Source organism: Lissotriton helveticus, chromosome 12 (assembly GCF_964261635.1).
Source record: "Lissotriton helveticus chromosome 12, aLisHel1.1, whole genome shotgun sequence".
In the NCBI taxonomy this organism is placed as follows: Eukaryota; Metazoa; Chordata; class Amphibia; order Caudata; family Salamandridae; genus Lissotriton; species Lissotriton helveticus.
Window position 1 is genome coordinate 20,235,823 of NC_136073.1, and position 19,663 is coordinate 20,255,485.

Genomic DNA, 19,663 nt, shown 5'->3' on the forward strand with positions numbered 1-19,663 from the left:
GCTGCAGGGTTTCAAAGATTACAGTTGTCTTGACCTGCGGAGCGGTCATAGGCACTCCTAGCTTTAGGGCTCCCCTGCCCAATAGGTCTTGAAACGAGAAAATATCCTCAGTTGGAGATATTCTCGATGGTGGGCTGTCTGTTCGAGTCGGAGAGTAATTCCTGTGAGAATGGGTTCTCGATGAAGTGGAAGACCTACGAGAATGACCTGTGCTCCTGGACCTAGATCTTCTCCTACTGGAGCGCACTCTAGAGCGCGACCGCTCTCTGGGGCGGGAGACTTGTCTGTCTCGATAATCCCTCAAACGGTCCGCCACTTCCTTGTCCTTGGCCCAGTGGTGAAGAGGTCTGTACCACCTTGGGGAAAGACGAACAGTAGGAGACTTCTTGGTGCGATCTCTCACTGGCGAACGTGTCGGAGAAGTTTGATCCGCTTGCCCATGCTGCGACCTTGCAGGCGAATGCCTGGACCTCTCGCTGTCCGAGGAGTTGACTTCTCCATCCGAAGATCTGTCACTGCGAGATGCCGAGGAGGATGAAGACAGGCTCACTCGAGACTGTCTAGAAGAAGACCTCGAACGACTTCTTTCGCCTGAGACCCTTTTCCTTTTGGCGGGAGGGTCCACTTGCCTTGGGGACTGTTCCACTTCCGCAGTTGAGGCTGATCTTGGGGACTCATGCTGGGACGCCAGGGCGTGAGGCTGATCAGAGGGTTGACTATCCATCTCTTGTACCAACTGCCTCAAAGGAGACCTTCCCTGTGTTCTTGAAGGGGAGACATGCCCTGAATTCGAGCCACGCTGTTCCCTGGAACCCCGCTGTCCAGTCGACGGTGGCTGCTTCGACGTCGAACGTCGATGTCATGTAGATGACTGACGCCCTCTCGACGTCGACCGTGATCTCCTCGACGCCGATCGCCGGTGTCTGGGCGACGGCGGAGGATGCTCCGACGGCAAGCGCCGCTACTCCGACGTCGAATGTTCCCTTGACCTCGAGTATCGATGACTGTCCCTCGACGTAGAATGTCTCGACGTCGAGTGCTGCTTGCCAGATGTCGCCGGAGGCCGCCTCGACGCCGAACGCCGATGACCAGGCGACGACGGAGGACGCCTCGTCGTCGAGTGCTGCTGGGCCGACTCCGACAGAGGCTGCCTCGACGTCAAACGCCGTTGACTGGTCGTCGACGTGGGCTGCTTTGACGTCGAACGATGACTGATCGTCGACGGAGGCTGTCTCGACATCGAACGCCGATGGCCAGGCGTCGACGGAGAGTGCCTCGACGTCACAGCATGACGATGCTGCTTCGACGCCGGTTGGTTCGCCGTCGAGCTCCTCTGCTCTAACGGTGACCTACTCCTCGACGCTGTATGTAGCGGAGGTACCTTGCCTCTCGATGCTGAAGACTTCTTCTTCGTCGCCGACTGCCTCTTCGACGCCGATCCCGACGCCGATGGTGAACAAGTCTGGATTCCTCTCGACGCCGACCGCGTCCTGCGACTTTTCTGCTTCTTGGGAGATCTTCCTCTCTCAGAGAGCCCATAAATACGGCTTCTCTCTCTGTCTTTGAGAGTTCTGCTAGATAACACCTTACAGTGTTCACAGGAACTTGAAGAATGAGAGTCTGGCAGACACAGGATACACACTAGATGAGTGTCAGCCTTGGCCTTCTTCCTTCCACATGAAGGGCAGTTGTCAAAGAGGGAAGGCATTTTGACAGAAAAAATCACCTTTTTAAGCCTAAAAAAGGTAGCACTAACACCCTAAGTCCAAAGACGTCGAGTGAAGGCAAAAACTGTAGATAAACTGGAATATTTTTTGACAGAAAGTCAAAAAGAAAGGGAGCTGTTTCACCAGGGTCCTGACTGAAGGAGCCGGAAAGAACAACTGACCGAACTGTCACCCCTGAGGCATGATGGGAAGCCTGGGGTCAGGGCTGCCTTAAAGGCACGGTGCCAGTTTTGTTGAAAATGGTTTCATTTTCTATGCTATTGGTTTACAATGCAGCCTGAGGGCTAACAATGTCTATTTATTTGCAATTTTCAGGATTTATGAGTGTTTTTGCTCATTAAAACACAAAGTTCAAGGGATATTTGACCTAATGTGTTTTTGCTTCCTTACTAATTGCAGTACATGTACATGTTTTTACATTGTTTAGCCTCATTTTAGGGGCTGCATTGGTGTGAGAAAAATAATATATGTACGTACATATATGTGGAGCGAGATATATGCATTTTTACATCTATATTTTTATATTGTTTCCGGGGTCCCGCACGTGGGCGGGAATATTCAGTGCTTATGACTATTGATGAGGATCCCCTGGAAGAGAAGTGTTCCATATATACTATGTCCGTTACTATCAATGAATATCCTATGTTTCAGAACGTTACCAGTGGACAGACTATGGTGCAAGATATTACAGAATTTTGTACAAATTATGTTAAGAGTAGAAATGGTTAGCTTAACCGCTAGGAAAAAAACTGCAACGTAGGAAGAAAAATCTTTTAAACTGTTAAGAAAAAGCACAGGAAGTAGCAACCGCGACCCATCCGAAAGGTCAAGACAGACTAAAGCCGTTCTACTTGCGAAAGCTCTGTACTCCAGTGGCACCAAAAACTATGCTCATCGTGTTCCACAGGGGAACAAGTTGGCTCGAAGAGGCAATGTTCCAAATCGCTGCGATCTGGTAAGAGTCAAGAAATAATTATGCGCCGTTCAATTTTTCAGGGCTGCGGGTAGTTCTATAAAGAAGCCACCAGGGTGCGCTGCAGGATTTCCATCTACGTTTTCAAGCGTTAAAGCAAAAGGTGAGCACGAGTTGAGAAGCATGCGTGCTTCTCGGGGCTCCTAGCATTGCGCGATTCTTGCAACTATTGATTGGTGGCACCGGGTTTATATTCAACGATCTGCAGGTGTAAACCAGAAGAATATTTAGAGGACGAACGGATCTAAGTTGACTGAAGTAGAAAGCTCTGCGCGTGACTCAATGAACTTTGCCATACTTACCGTGTCACTTTTGGACAGATGAGCTCACATGATAAACAGATCATAAGTAAACCTTTGGTTTAGACAGTATTCATGCCACGCCTGATTGACTGAGGAAGTGCATTAGTTGCAGCATAAAGACAATCCTAACAGATGTAAAAGTAATTTAAGCAGGGTAGGACGAATGCTTCTTTGGCATAAGATGTTTCGGTGACGATTGAAGCAAATTCATGTTGCACGACAGACTCGTTAACGTAGCAGCCGTTTCGAATTAGCAACCCGAATCGAAGAAAGCCCACATTTGACTTCTCTAGAAACCTTGCAGAGTATCCCACTGAGATGCTTCCAAAGTAGCCTGATCCTGCTGCCAGAGAATGTGCAGCACATTCGGACTTGGTGCTCGACTGCCACCATCATTCCAGTGTTCACTCCACGACCAGAGCGGCTGTGGCACTTAATTCCAAGAGACGGCAGCAGCAAGCACTGACCCGCCTCCCAGCCACAAGCCAGAGGTTAACCATGAAATCTCAAATGAGTTCCATTGATCTATCTCCGTGCAGAGGGTTCACACGATGACGTTTCAATGCCATTGCCCAATAATGTAAATGATGCTTCAGCGACAATGACATTTCAATGCTTATCCCCCATCATACAATACATTTACCTACAATGACTTTACCCAATGATGCTTTAGTGACTTGTCTACCCAATGATGGTTTAGTGACTGCATGGAAATAATTCATAATTTGTAGATTATTTTTTTTAAGGGCATCACTCTTAATTTTAATTCAAAATTCCACTAACCTGGCGTAAAAAGTGCAATGGCTTTTAGGCAGCTGTATTCAGCAGAATCCACCTGCAATCTGTTGAGTTTCTCCACCTGATCCTGAAAGATTCGAATCTGGTCCATAAAAGACACTACACGGTCTGCAGACATAGGAGAGGCATGGAAGCCGGCGGCTGCCAGTAAGGGCGCCATGTGGAGTGGTAGTGCCGACTGTGCCGCATTCAAGACAAACAGCTCGCTCCAGCTCAAGCGCAGCAAGGCCACCTGGTCTGAGACCGACAAGTCAGGAAAGAAGGGGATGTTCCTTGCCCACTCCACAGTACTGAAGAGTAGCCGGGCTGCCAGCTCACAAATATTGTCGATGCCCATCACGCTGCCTTGCTGTGTGTACTGGGTGCCGTAGCGTGCTGCTGGGTAGGGCTCGGCGCGCAGGAGCTGGGATATGAGTTCTGAAACTTGCTGCCCATTGAAGTAATCCGAGCCCGGTATTGGGTTTGGGCTCATGCTGGCATGTGAAGGTGGAATTCGGCCTCTCTGTACAGCTTTGGGAGGGAAACGAGATTTGAAAATAATTAATATATTAAAAAACAAACCTAAAGTTTCTTACAACTTAGCACAACTGACCATGGTTAACAAATACTAAAAATCCTGTTTTGCACAGAGCTTGTCTCACTTGCTAGTAATATCCACCTTTAACAACAGAAGAAAATACATTTACCTATAACTGTAGTTCTCCAGTATTGGAATCCTTCATAGATTCACATGCTTGAATCATTCCCTGTCGTCGAGATGGGATTCTCATGGTATATTATAGTAGCAATGCAAAGTAAAACAGACTAGCAACCCCCCTTAATTTTCCAACATACCATTGTTTTAAAAAGATGCCAAACAGATTTGAACCACACAGGTAGCCTTACCCTCTAGAACACACTGGTGAGAAGCTCCAGTACCTCAGATTTCTAAAGCATTGAGTGTAGGAGATACACCCATAAAACAGAGAGAAATAAGGTGAGCTTCCAAGTGGAGGAGGGTGGATTGCATGTGAATCTATGAAATTCCCATACAGCTACATGTTTAACTTATTTTCTTATTACAGTATTGGAACTTTCATAGATTCAAATGCTTGAGTCAGATTAGATAGCGGTTATCAAGCACATTATTATTTTTTCCAAGTGTCGAGTATGTGCAACATACATAAACATCTTAACTCAGTAAGTACACATATATATATATATATATACACACACATACACACACACATAACTAACTAGAATACAGTGCAAAGAACAAAAAGTGCAAAGCTAGAAAAGGATGGTCGAAAGAAAAGGAAATCTCAGAGTTACTGGATAAGATGTCACAGAACCGCCTGACCCACTGCTGTGTCGCTGCGATCGGCAGAGTCCAAGCAGTAATGCCAGGCAAAGGTGTGCGTATTCTTCCAGGTAGCTGCACAGCAGATCTCCTGGAGTGACACCAGCAAACAGTGCAGTTGAGGAAGAAACAGTTCTGGTAGACAGGGCGTGCCCTAACGCCTGTAGAGGTTTACCCGCCGCTTGATGACGATAGAGAATGGTACTGGAGATTCAATGGAAAGTACCTTACTTAAAAAGAGGATAACCTTTCTGTGGTGCGCAGTAAGCCACAGAGTTTATTAGACTTGTGAAAGTGTTTAGTCCTTTCCAAATATAATTTCAAACATCTCTTTATGTCTAAAGAATGAAAAGCGCTCTCAGCTGGTGTTGCAGGAGCTGGAAACAAAAAATTCAGAGGACGAGAGGCTCATTTACTTGAAAGTCTGAAGGGACTTTAGGAATGAACTTAGGGTTCGTACAAAGAACCACTCTATCATCCGGGAATTGTAGGAAAGATTCCTGAATGGTGAGGGTTTGAATTGCGCTCACTCGTGTGCGTCTGGCAGATTTTAAGGAGAGCAACTTTCCTGGAAATTAACTTCAGATCAGCTCTATAACGGGGTTCAAACTGGTGTATTATAGGCTGTGAGAGAACAGCTTTGAGCTGCCAAAGCGTGGAGTAGGTCTTACTGGTGGAAAAGACCCTGAAGAGACCTTTGAGGAATTGCTGAACAATTCTATCGGACCATGAAGAAGACAAAGTAGATCTCCTAAAGCAGGAGGTAGATGCCAAGTGTGCCTTGATGGATGAGGACGCCAATCCTGATCTTGCCAAGTGCAGGAGATAAGGGAGAATCTCTTGAGGCAAGGAAGAGAGTGGATGTACGTTAGCTTATGGCACCAAAGGCAAAAACGCTTCCACTTAAGACGTTGGGTCTCATTAGTACTCTCCACTCAGGCTCTGGATAGTATTTTCCTGCAGTCTGAAGATAAGCTCAGATGGGTTCTGAAGATAAGTTCAGATGGGTGAACTCAATGTGCTCAGGAGCCAGGCCGATAAATTAAGGGATTTTGGATTCGGATGCAATACTTGGCCCTGAGACATCAGTAAGAGAGATGGAATCAGTTCAAACTGAATGTGTGGTTTCTCCCAAGGAAGGGGTGTGGCCAGGACATGACTATGAGACTCATCCTGCATGGTTCCACCTTTATCTTCATGAGGACTCTTGGGAGGAGAGGAATGGGAGTTAACACCTTTAGTGCTGTGCAGATTTACACTGTGTGCTGAAGATTGCAAAAACCCATTGTTCATGACGAGCTCAGCTCGTCATGAGTGCACGAGAGGTGTACCTCATGACGAGCTGAGCTCGTCATGAGCATGGAAGGGGTTAAGGCGTAAGCAAAGATGCTAGACCACAACATCGAAAATGCATTCCCCCAAGATCCAAGATGGTGACGCCAACTTGCAAAGAACTGCCATTTCGGGGAGGGGGATTGGTAGTAGCTAAAAGGTGGACGCGTGGCTTGCCCCACTTGAGAAAGATGCTGTTGAGCATTTCCTGATCGAGTTCCCATTAATGACAGGATGACCTTTGTCTACTTAATGTGTCCGTTATCGGGTTTTGGATTCCAGGTACATGATCTGCTGTAAGGACACTCGGTTGCAAATAGCCCACTCCCAGATGCACTGCGGCTTGAGAGAAGAGTCATGATCTAATACCTCCTTGCTTGTTGATGTAGTGCATTATGGTTGTTCTGTCCAGCCAGGTGGGTACCACCGAGTACCTGATTCTTGGAAGGAAAGCCTGTAAGGCAAAATGGACTGCCTTGAGCACCAATAAGTTGATATGCAGAAGATGAGGCTTCTGCCAACAGTTATTGACTTGCAAGTCCTGAAGGTATACTCTCCAACCTTCGAGGGAGGCAGTGGTAGTTATGACCAATGGAGAATGTATGCTCAGGTTGAAGAGACAGACTGACACATTTTTTCAAATCATCCACCATGATAGGGCATTAACCATGGCTGGAGTGACGGTGAGTAGATCATCGAAGGGTCCTGTTGCCTGTAGCCACTGCTTGTCGAGTTGCTCCTGGAGAGGAAGCATCCTTAGACCGGGGAATGGAACTAGGGGGAAGCAGGATGACATCATCCCCAATAGGGATTTAAAGCGAACTGAAAGATAAATTTTTCTATCAGCTTTGCTAAGGACATTAGTTTTAATTGTCTCTCCAGAGATGGATATGCTTTTGAGGGTTGTCCCTAGGGAAGTGATAGTTTCTGAAGGATACAAGACTGACTTTTCTGGATTCAGGGTACGGCCTAATTCGTTGAACAGTGTTGTGCAGGGCACAGTAGATGCTTGTGCTGCACAAATGGACAGCGCTTTGACTAACCAATCGTCCAAGTACTGGAATACTTTAGGTCTTTATTTTCTTTGAAAAACTGATACCGGGGGCTAGAACTTTATAAATAATTCAAGCACAGTACTGAAAGAAACAGGTTGCATCGGGTCACTGTTTGTAATTACTCCTTTATCCCATTCCTTTTACAGTCAAAGCGGTTTGCCTAAACACAGGCTTCACCAGGGTGAAGTCCTACGATAGATGGTATATTGTTTACGTCCACCACTTTCGTGTGGTCACTAATCAGCCCAGCAATTATTATGTCACTAAGGCCAATATCAAATTCCGTAGTACTACTATCCTTATTTTCAATCAACAGGTTCAGTACATTTTGCAAATTTGGAAAGTGTCTACCAAACGGCATGTAGAGAAAAGACCGTCTCCCGGACCGCAGTGAGAAAGCCTATGTTTAGGCGAAAGGAGTTGGCTGCGCTTGCTGAAAAGAAATGGAATTAAAAAAAAAAAATTACATATGGTGAACTGATTCAACTATTTCAAGTACTGGTTTGAATTGTTGTGGTGGAGGATTGTTGTTGCCTCTTAATTCAGGTTCTAAAAGTCAGTTATGTGTGACCGATTGGTAGCTGGCCATTTTTGAGGTGGCCCACTGCGGTTTGATAAATTGATTAACACTTCAGGGGGTGCAGCAAGAAATCCCCTGGCATCCATTCTCTGTTCCACATTGTAAATATCTGGGGAGATGGTAATGGCTCCTTGCGATTGTAAACCATAGAAATTTCCTGTGGGATAGGCGGATGAGGATGTGGACACATGCATCGTGAAGGTCAAGGCTCGATTTAAGAGCAAGAGAATGTCCTTTAAAGTCACCACGTGGAAGGACTGTTTCTTGAGACAGGTGTTGAGGAACTGGTTCTAATGCTACTTTTTGGAGGATTGTCATGAATGAGTACTGTGGACAAAATGGTTGTGAGGCAGAAGTGTAAGCGGGGTATGAATATTGCTGGTAACCTCCCCTGTAGGGTGGAAGTCTTCTTCCTCGGGCACCGAAAGGGCACTTTCCTGTACTGAATTGTCCCCCCAGTGACTTAGCTGTGTACCCCTTGTTGTCGCTTCGATTGTAACCTTCATGTTTGATGTGCACATTTGATTTGTTTGGGTTGTTATCTATTTGATGAATGTACTGCAACTTTTACCTTCCTCGCCCTTCAATTGTAAAGCGCTCCGATATCCTTTGGGATCATGTTCGTGCTAAATAAAACTATAAATAAATGTATCTGTTTTGATATCTTGTAAACCCTCCTCCACGTGTTTGTCAAAAAGAGCTTCCTCATCAAAAGGGAGGTCTAGTATCTAGTTTTGGACCTCGGGCCTGAACACAGTAGCCTTCAGCCAACCCTGGCAGCATAACATAGCAGCACCTGCAAGTTCTAAATACTGTAGTGGCAATGTGCATAGCACAGTCAATCACCTCAGATGAGGTGTGTTCTCCTTCCTGGAGAATCTTCTTTGCCTTAGATTTACTGTCCTCCTGAATTTGATCCAGATAAGGTGCAATACTGGAACCACATTTGGAGGTATTAGCAACCAAGAACAGCGCGTGAATTTGTTGCCCTCACTGTAAGCGCCGACATAGATGAAAATCTTTTCCCTGTGTTGACAAGGCACCTACCTTCTTTATCCAGAGGCGTTGTGATGGGTGCAGATGGGTTTTCTGATCTGCACTGGGCTGTCTGTGCGATAAGAGAATCAGGCTTTGGGTGACCAGTCAAGCAAGCAGAAGTCCCACCTCTCTGCTGCAAGCCAGTTGTGGAAACCTCCAATGACTTCTGTGCGAAAACCACTGGAGTTGGAGAAGGAGACAATGGCGTGGGTATGAGATAATCATCCTATACTTGGTAGGGGTCTAGGAGTTCACTCTCTTCCCTGTCTTCAACAGAAGTCACAGGGTCCAGAAGAAGAACAGGTTGTGGTGAATGCCAGATGGAAATAAGCAACAATAGCGGTGTTTGTTGTGGAGTAGATGGAGGTATATTTAGAGATTTTGCTGGTGGAGAGACTGGCATTGTGATAGCAGGATTTGGAGGAAAACGCTTCCTATAATCAGAAAGCATAAATTGTAAATCGGTAACAAGCAAGGAAAGCAGGCATACCGTTTCCTCCTGATATTACACCTGAGGGGCATAACCTTGGCCCTCATTCTTCCTTATCATAATCTTCCTCTGGGCACTGGACGTGTAAATCTGAAGGGCTGTGAGAATACCGAAAAGGACCTTTTTCCTCAGAATCTTCCACCTCTAACAGCTGGGCTGGAATCAGTGGTGACACCTTCCTGGGATGAGGTGTTTAAGGGTCAAATGCCTTTGTTTCTCTTGTTTCTGTAGTATTTGCAGTTTTCCATCGTAGTCGCGGATGTGTCCAATGACAGAGAAACCTGGCGTCCGTCGACAGACAAGACTTCGTCGCTGTCGTGGTGGAAATAAATAATATCAGCGGAACGGCTATAGTCGACAGAAGGTAACTTTGGGCAGCGACGGGTTAGGCACAGGTGTCGTCGACAAGGATGTAATCTAGGAAGCAGCCAAAGGCAGAGACAACTTGGATACAGGATCATCAGTAGTTGTCATCGACTGAATGGATTTCTTCATCCGTGAGCCTCTCATTGGTTGGTGTTTTTTTTCAAGTGGAACTGAAGGTATCTTGAAGCAATGGCACACCCGAGGGTGTGATCTAGGCGCTAAGACTTCGATTTTTCTGGTCTTTTAGAGGAAGTATGCCTTTCCTTCTTGTCCTTTAATTCTTTTTGAGGAGATTTAGAAGGGCTGCACCAGTAAGACCCATGGGTGGTTTTTTAAGGCTTATTTTAGGTCACTCAAAAGAAGAGTGAGGATTATGAGACCTCTCCCTCTTATGTAACACCTGGTGGATGATACTGGTTCCTTCCTTGCCTTAAGTTTGTGAAGCCGTAGGACTAGCCGCCTTTCATAGTCTTTTTAAGGTCTTATAAGAAAAGGAATGACATACTTTACTTTCTTTAGCCTTATGATCCAGATAAAGACAATATATGTATTCTTTATGATGGTCATCTGTATGAATAGGCTCCTCTTCTCCTTATCAGACATAGCAAAGTCCAAATATAGGATAAAAAAATACAGACCCAATATGAAGCAAAAAGTAATCTGTAGATATCTCGAAGTAATAAAAGGTGTTTGAAGCCTTGAAACACTTGAGGAGCAAGATAACTGTGCAGAGCTCAGTGAAGACTCGTAGCACGACATGTGGTAGAAAACCGGGGGTACTGGAGCTTCTCACCGGAATATTCTAGAGGGTTTGGCAATCTGATTGGTTTAAGCCTATGTTTTATCCTTTTTTTTTAACAAAGACTATCTATGGTATGTTGCAAATTCAAGAAGCCCAGGGCCTTACTAGCCTCTGCTTAACTTTGCATTGCTAAAATAAATAAAAAGAATTTGTCTTTCTTTCAATTAACAGAGAACCATGGAAAATGTCCCTAAATAGATGGATGGTGGGAAGATAGGGGTGGCTCAATTGTGAGATTTCATGATTCTTTTACCTTCTCCGTAAGAGCTTTGAGCTCAGGAGTCCACCAAGGATCAATTTATTTTATCCCAACTTCTCTGCAACCTTCATATGATTCATTTGAGTAACCAGAATCAATTTTGTGACTATGATCTTTCCTCTGTCAACCACCATCAGATCTTTCAAAAAAGAAAGCAGAGAGGATGTGAATATCGTTAAGGCTCATTTATTCAATTGTTTGTCACATGCTGAGACCTGGATGAGCTTTCACCATCGGAAATAAAGACCGGGACAAAATGGAAATTCTTTACCACGTCTTGAAACATCTAAATAACATTTCAAAACCAATAGTGGATGTACTTTCTCTGCTGTGGCAATCAAGGTGAACACCCCGCAGTTCTACTTTCAACAGCAAGACAGTTCACTTGAATTCAGGAAAGCATTACAAACTTGGCTGTTACCGTCACTTTGTCTAAACATCTTGTCCTGGATATTTTCTATAGCAGACTGTGTGGATCACTTGGTCGGTCTCAGCACCAAGACACCTCTCGAGGTGAACACTGCAGTAAAGAAGTACCCAACCTAATCTAACAAGACCCGTATTTTCAGAAGTTAGCAAAAGAGTGAAGAATTTTCTCTGACAGATTCATCAAAAAGGAATTGCACAGCGAGTCCGGTTCCCATATTCTGAATGCCAAGTTTGGGCAAATGGCAAACTAGGAGTAGTCTTCCACTCAATTTTACATCTATCTGCCATCCGACACCAACCCAAAAATACGAGCAGAAAGGCGTGCTATCTAAACAGCCTTAAGTGAGGTAAGTAAGTATTAAACTTATACAGCGCGAACTAAGCCCAAGGGCGTCAAGACGCTAATGCAGCTAAACGAAGACAGCAGAGTAGGCAACACACTCATACTGAATTATGTGAGAAAAGCCAGGTTTTTAAGCTCCTGCGAACGATGGAGTGAGAGGGTTGACCAGAGAGTTTTTCCTGGGAGGGAGTTCCACAGCCTTGCCACAGTAAGCGAGAAGGCTCTACCTCCCCGCCTGGATTTTCTAAACTTAGGGAGCACTAGCAGATTTTTATTGGAGGAGCGGAGAGGCCTACAAGGAACATATCGCTGAAACATCAACCTAATGCCATCAGGACCTAAGCCATAAGAACAATAGTTACTTACCTGTAATCTGTGGTTCTCCAGTATTGGTGTCTTTCATAGATTCACATGCCTGAATCATTCCCCGTCGTCGGAGTGGGAGTCCCACGGTACATAAAAAAGCAATAATATGCCTATAGAAAAACCAAAACCTTGGTAATAACAAACCAGGAAGTAAAGTAGCCCTAAGCTACAGTGCACAGAACTTCCACACTCATGACTATCCTAGTCATTTTGTTAGTCCAAACTGTAGCCAATCAGGCGACAGCACCCACCAGAATGTTCTCCGCAGAGGCTCAGGCTCTCAGATTTTCTCGCACAGGAGTGAAACCAAGTAATTGCCTGATCGAGCCTCTGAGGGGAGGGGGGCGGGTGCATGTGAATCTATGAAAGACCAATACTGGAGAACCACAGATTACAGGTAAGTAACTATTGTTCTTCTCCAGTATTGGGGTGTCTTTCATAGATTCACATGCCTGAATCAGAGTAGATAGCAGTACAAGAAAAAACAACATGCTTGTAAGACGCTTACAATATACAGTAGATATGCAATAAAGGTAATAACCAATAACATGTTAGAAGCGTCTAAACAAGAGCATAGAGGAGGAGGGAGAACAGAGGCTCACCTTATCTGAAAAGATTGCGAAGAACTGCTCTTCCCACCGAAGCATATGTATCACTTGCTGAGTCCAGACAGTAGTGCCTTGTAAAAGTGTGCCTGCTGGACCACGTTGCCGCCCTGCAGATCTGAAGAAGAGGCACACCAGCGAATAAAGCGGTGGAAGAGGATACCGCTCTTGTAGAATGCGCTCTTGGTAAGGACTGCAAGGGTCTTCCTGCCTGTTGATGACAGAGTCCAATTGCTGAAGAGACCCATCTGGCTATGGTCTGCTTGGATACAGGGCACCCCTGGAGCAGTCTTCCATAGGCCACAAACAGTTGGTCTGTCTTGCGAACAGTTGCTGTTCTTTGAAGGTAGAACCTGAGACATCTTCTGATGTCTAAAGAGTGTAAAGCTCTTTCAGCCGGTGATTGTGGATTTGGAAAAAATGTCTTGACGATCACCGGCTCATTTAGGTGAAAATCTGATGGAACCTCGGGCATGTACTTAGGATTGGTACGTAGCACCACCAAATCTGATGTAAATTGTAAGAAAGGCCGTTTTGAAGTGAATGCCTGAATGTCACTGACCCTTCTAGCTGATGTTAAAGCCAATAGCAAAGAGACTTTCCAAGTAAGAAACTTGAGATCAATCTTATGGATAGGCTCAAAGGGGTGACGCATGAGTTGGGCTAGCACCACATTCAAATGCCAAGATGGAGGTCGCCGAATTGGAGGGAACATACGAAAAAGACCTTTAAAGAATTGCTGGATTATTCTTGAAGAAAACAGAGAGTTTGACCCGTCCTGACGAAATCTGGAAATGGCCGCTAGAAATACTTTAAGGGTAGAATGTGCCAAACCCGATCTAGCCAAATGCAGAAAGAAAGGCAAGATTTGTTCTGGCCTAGCATGAATGGGATGCAGACCAACAGCTTGACACCAGGCACAGAAACGCTTCCATTTGAGTTTGTAGGTCTTAATCGTTGATGGCGCCGTAGCATTAGCAAGAACTTCTTGACAATCTTGAGGAATTTCTAAATGGGCGAATTCATTGTGTTGAGGAGCCAAGCTGATAATTTCAAAGAAACTGGGTCCGGATGGTATACTTGGCCCTCTTGAATTGTCAGGAGATTCGGTATTTGAGGCAGCTGTATTGGCCTGCACTCCGAGAGGAGGAGAAGCTCGGTGAACCAATATTGTCGGGCCACCTTGGAGCAATCAGGATTAGACGACATGGTTGTCTCCTCGTCTTCCCGATGACCTTGGGAATTAACCACTTGCATGCTAATGACAAGGTGAACTCGTCATGAGGCACACTGGAGCTGTGCTCATGACAAGGTCAACTCGTCATGTATAATGGGGTTCATAAATATGCAGCACAGGAGGGGAAAGCCCCTTAGTAGCCAAGTGGTTAAAGGAATTGGCGGAAAGGCGTATGCAAATATCCGACACCAGTTCATCGAAAGGGCATCCCCGCATGAGTTCCTGTGGGGAATCCAGCTTCCAAAGCGTGGGCATTTCTGGTTCTGACTCGTCGCAAACAAATCCAGGTCGGGATGACCCCACTCCTGGAATATTTGATCCAGGGTAGGCTGATGTAACTCCCATTTGTGATTGCATGCAGTAGACCTGCTGTGGGAGTCCGCTAGCACATTGGCAACCCCTGGAACATGGACCGCCGACAGATTGATGTTGTGATCCAGGGCCCAATTCCAAATCTCTTGTGCTTGATGGGATAATCGGGCCGACCTTGTGCCTCCCTGTTTGTTCAGGTAATGCATGCTGGTTGTGTTGTCTGTTCGAATTAGAACTGTGGAACCTTCTAAAATTGCTTGAAAAGATTTCAGGGTGAGAAAAATGGCTCGTAACTCGTGGAGGTTTATGTGCCACTTTTTCTGCTGCATGTTCCATTGGCCACTGATTGCCATTCCCTGGAGGTGGGCGCCCCAGTCCTCCAGAGAAGCATCTGTTGTTACGATGAATCTGGGTACCTCTGTCAGGAATGCACATCCCACCTGTAGGTTGCACTTTTGCGTCCACCATTGGATGGAGTTCCTCATCCGAGGGGTTATGTTGATAACATCTTCGAATGAGCCTACTATCTGTACCCACTGAAGACTGAGTTCCTCTTGCGAAGGCCTCATTCTTAGGCGACAGTTGGGGATGAGAGGAATACAGGACGAAATCATCCCTAGAAAGGATTTGAACTTGCGAACAGAAACGCACTTTCTTGTTAGTAATGTAGAAGCCATCTTGTGAATCTTTATCTGCCTTTCTCTTGAAATGAAAACTTGGGCGAGCTTCGTGTCCAGCGTCGCTCCCAAGAAAGACTTTCTTTGGGATGGAGTCAGATGAGACTTCTCGAAATTCACTGAGAAGCCCAGGCTCTGAAGTAGTGATAGACATCTTTGAACGTGGGTTCTTGCTGAGACGAAAGAACTGGCCTTGATAAGGCAGTCGTCCAAATATGGATAAGTTTGAATTCCTTCCAGTCGCAGATGGGCCGCTACAGGAGCTAACATCTTTGTAAACACTCTGGGGGCTGAACGCAGTCCAAAGGGAAGAACTTTGAACTGGAAATCCCTGCCAGCCACTCTGAACCGTAAGAACTTCCGGTGTCTGGGAAAAATGGGCACATGGTAGTATGCGTCCTGAAGGTCGAGTGTTGCCATGTTATCCCCTTCTGAAAGAAAGTGGAGGATTTCTTGAAGTGTTAACATCCGGAAGGATAATTTTTTGAGGTATTTGTTGAGGGCACGCAGGTCGAGGATGGGGCGCCATGCCCCCGACTTCTTGCGAATCAGGAAAGATCTCGAATAAAATCCTTTCCCTCTCTGATGTTGAGGTACCCTTTCTATTGCTCCTTTCCGAATCATGGAATGTATTTGAGAGAACAGCTCCTTGAGATGAGCTGGCGGTGGACCCTTTGGGGGAGAATTTGGAGGGGTTTTGACGAATTCTAGAATATGACCCCTGGATACCACGTCCAGGACCCATCTGTCCGTAGTAATGTTGGACCAATTTGAGAAGTATAGGGATATTCTTCCTCCAATTTGCTTCAGGTTGGGTAGAAGTGGTGGCAGGATGTATTTCTCACTTACTCTTGTTGTTGTCTCTTCCTCGATAAGAGGTCTTTCCTCTCGACTGTGAGTAATTACCTCTCCTCTGACCATACGTCTGTTGTCGGTATGGTTGGTATCTTTGGTTACCTTGAGAGTTGTTGTAGGAACGCTGTTGTGAATAACCTCCTCGGTTAGAGAAATTGCCTCTTCCTCTTGCTCCACGAAAGGAAGACTTAAGAAACTGAAGAGATCCCAGCGATCGTGCGGTCTCAGTGTCTTTCTTTATGGCTTGTAAAGCCTCATCCACATGTTGCCCAAAAAGGAACTCTCAATGATAGGCCATGTCCATGATCTTAGATTGGACCTCCAGGCGAAAGGATGTAGATTTTAGCCATCCCGGTCTCCTCAGAACAGCTGCACCCGCCAGCTGCCTGAAACGTGTGGCTGCCACGTCCACTGCTGCATCGATAATTTCAGCTGAAACACATTCTCCCTCTTGTAAAATCTTTCTAGCTTCAGCTCTATCAGGATCTGAAAGCTTTTCAATGTAAGGCGATATGTCCGACCACATCTGCCCGTCATATCTCCCAAGTATTGCAAGGGAGTTAGCGGCACGGACAGTAGTTGCCGCAATAGTTGAAACTTTCTTTCCTATTGAGTCGAGGCATCTTCCCTCTCTATCCGGGGGAGCAGTGACCTGCGTAGCTGGATTCTTAGCTCTCCTCTGAGCCACCTGGATAACCACTAAGTCCGTCTTAGCCTGGCCAATAAGGCATGCCGGTGACTTGGTAGGCGCCTTATATTTCTTATCTACCCAAGGTAGAACTGCAGGGAGAGAGTTTGGCGTAGCCATTATCTTAAGACCCTCCTTCCAGATTTTAAAATCATATAGGAAGCACTCATCCTGTTTTGCCTCCATTGTGATGAGGAACCTTTTTGTTGCCCTTTCCATGATTTGGTGGAATGTCGCAATGTCAACCGGCGGAGAATCCGCTGTAGGTGGGCCAGCTGGAGAAGGAGTTTGTGCTTGATAATCATCCCACTCCGACGATACTGACTTGTCGTCCACTTCGCCTTCTTCTCGTTCCTCCTCCAAAGTATTATCACCCTGTGTATGATGAGATGGCACTGGCGAAGGAGGTATCGCAGATTGTCTCTCCGTAGTTGGCAGCGGAGAAGCTGGTCTTGGAGGTCTTAATGCTGTCTTAGATGGCCTGGGCACAGTTGTAGAGACGTGAGAATCACCTGATTCTGATGGATGAAATCGGCGATAATAATCGCATAACATATATTGGAGATTATGCAAAAGGTCTAGTGGCATTTGCGTGGTAGGCGCAGACACAGGAGCCCGACCAGAGGGCTCAAGGAATTGTTCCTCCTCTTCATGCTCCTCATCCTGGAGCTTGATCAGCAGCTCAGATGGCCTTGTGGCTGCACGGAAAGTGTCATCCTCATAGGATTCCTCTTCCTCAGAATCCAGCAACCTTTCTGGCCAATTTAAAGGAGATAGAGTTGTTAAAGATGAACCACGCCTTTCTAAAAGTGAAGCTGTGGTAGACGGCGAAGGCAGCGGTATTGTGGATGGCTTGGCTGACCATACTTGCATTGCCGTACAGGTTGACAATGGGGGCGTCGACTGTGCCGCCGTCGACGGTAAAAACCCTGTATTCAGCTGCAGAGCAAGAACCTTCGTCGACGGTGTGCCCGTCGACGGTAATGTTATCGTCGACGATGATGTCGTCAACGTGGGTGTCTTCTTCGTCGACGATGGCGTCGTCGACGGGAACGTCTTTTTCGTCGACGATGGGGTCGTCGACGGGAGTGCCTCTTTCGTCGACGAGGATGTCGTCGACGGGCGTATCTTCTTCGTCGATGGTAACGTCATCGGCAAGGCTGTCGTCGACGGTAATAAAATCTTCGTCGACGAGGATGCCGTCGACGGTGGGACTATCTTCGTCGACGGCAAGATATTCATCGACGCTTGTGTCGACGACTGAGTACTCGTCGACGGTACCTTCAGGATCCTCGTCGACGGCGGGGCATCGACGATTGATGGTACTATCTTCGTCGACGAGATGGGTCGAACTTGGACGTTAACAAACATCGACGGTGAGGAGGCTGCAGACATCACCGTAGCTGGTTTAGGTGAGGAGAAAGTCACCGTAGATGTTGAAGAGGTGACAACATGAAGAGATGGCGACGGTGAAGCTGTCTTTGACGCTGAAGTGGTCAAAGGTGTAGTCTGAGGTAACTTATTATGAGAAGCTGCGTTGGAAGATGTAGATTTTCCAGTTTTCCTTGAGGACGTAACAATACCAGATTTAACAGGTGGAGAAACCTTTTTTGAAGTAGGAGGCACGCCAGAATTGTGAGAAGTTGGCCTGATATGCAGTGCTCACTATTCTAGTGATCACTATGTATCAGTCCAAACAACCCTTATTGATGATTGGTTGTAAGTCAACCTTATAGACCAGCTATCCTAGTAGCATGGATACGAGCAGTCTAAGGCTAAGACTCTAGAGGGCGTGTTAAGCCAGCTGTTTTACCATCACATTACCCCTTGAACACCCAGTGAAAGGACACCACACAAGTGTTATGAAAATAAACAATGTATTTATTAGAATCACAACAACCCTGTACTCTTTATGAGGACAGGGTGCTAAGCACACAACAAAACTCTTATGAAAATACTTAAGTTAGCACGTTATACACAAATGCCCGAGGGGCACGAAAAACCATATATTCTAAAAGTGGAATGCGAATTACTAGCAGGTAAGTAACTGTACTAATAGGCTTTGGAATCGCTAGGACTTGACTAGGGAATCGTTAGATTACTTCTAGGAGACCTAGGGGACTCGGGTGCAGAGTGTGCACTCTCACGCGGGATGCGGGACAAAGTCTATGGAGGCTAGTAAAGGCAAAGTTAGTGTTCACGGGCGAACCCGACCTGGTAGGGAGAAAACGACAGTGGATCCTGACCCTTGGATAGTGAGGCTATGCTGGGACACCGAAGTGCCGAAGTTACCTAGCCCAGGGGCTGCAGCTGCATAGGTCTGAAAAGACGTCGGGAATCTCGTTGCCGGACCAGGAGCCTGGAAGAAGGAAGTTGCTGGCAGGCGACCAGTGAAGGAAAGTTCGATGGATCCAAGCCTGGATCAAGGAAGAAGGAAACCTGAAAGCAGAGGGGACCAAGTTCTTGAATCACTAGCCAGTGATTAAGTGGGCACCAGGATGGCACCGGGCGAAGTCACCGCAGTCAGGTGAGTGGGCGCTGCTGGGCTCTGCAGTCTCTCGGACCAGGAGGCGTTGTCGGCGACCAGGATGGAGGTGCGAGCTGCCCCACGAAGGTTCTTGCTGTCGACGTCGCTGGACCCAGGATTGGGCAACAAGTCTTGGCAAATGCAAGGTCCACGCGGTGGACCTAAAATGGCGTCTTGGGCGGACCAGGAGGGTCCAGGGTACTTCTCCGATGGAGGGAAGCAAGGGCCAGTCTGGAGCAACCAGACCAGCAGCAGTGTTGTCGTCGGGCGTCGTTCGGAAGGCCACAAGCCAGCGGGCTAGTAGCCAAACAACGCGGTGAGCAAAGCAAAAGCAGAAGGGCCCCACGCCGATCGTGGAGATGCTGGGGGGCTGCTCTTCGGTGCTGGAGCTGCTCAGGGTGGGGGCTTCTCGGACCCCAAAGCACTCACCAGGAAATTACTCGGTGGGCTTGCTGTGCAGAAGTCGTGCAGTCTTGGCGATGGCCGGTCCCTCGAGGTCTCGTCGCACCCACGGTTCTCAGCTGCGCTGTAGAGGTGGGTAGAGGTCAGAGGTGCCAGGGAAG

At 46.7% G+C, this 19,663-nt stretch overlaps 1 protein-coding gene across 9 annotated transcripts in view; it reads right to left on the reverse strand.

Annotated features, from left to right (window-relative positions):
- Positions 1-19,663, reverse strand: part of LOC144798327 (nuclear receptor subfamily 2 group F member 6-like) — a 768,088-nt gene that overhangs the window by 14,032 nt on the left and 734,393 nt on the right. For all 9 annotated transcript variants that reach the window (XM_078669149.1, XM_078669144.1, XM_078669143.1 and 6 more), the window contains one exon: positions 3,786-4,310. In XM_078669149.1, the coding sequence (XP_078525275.1) occupies positions 3,786-4,310 (525 nt within the window). The remainder of the gene's footprint in view (positions 1-3,785; positions 4,311-19,663) is intronic.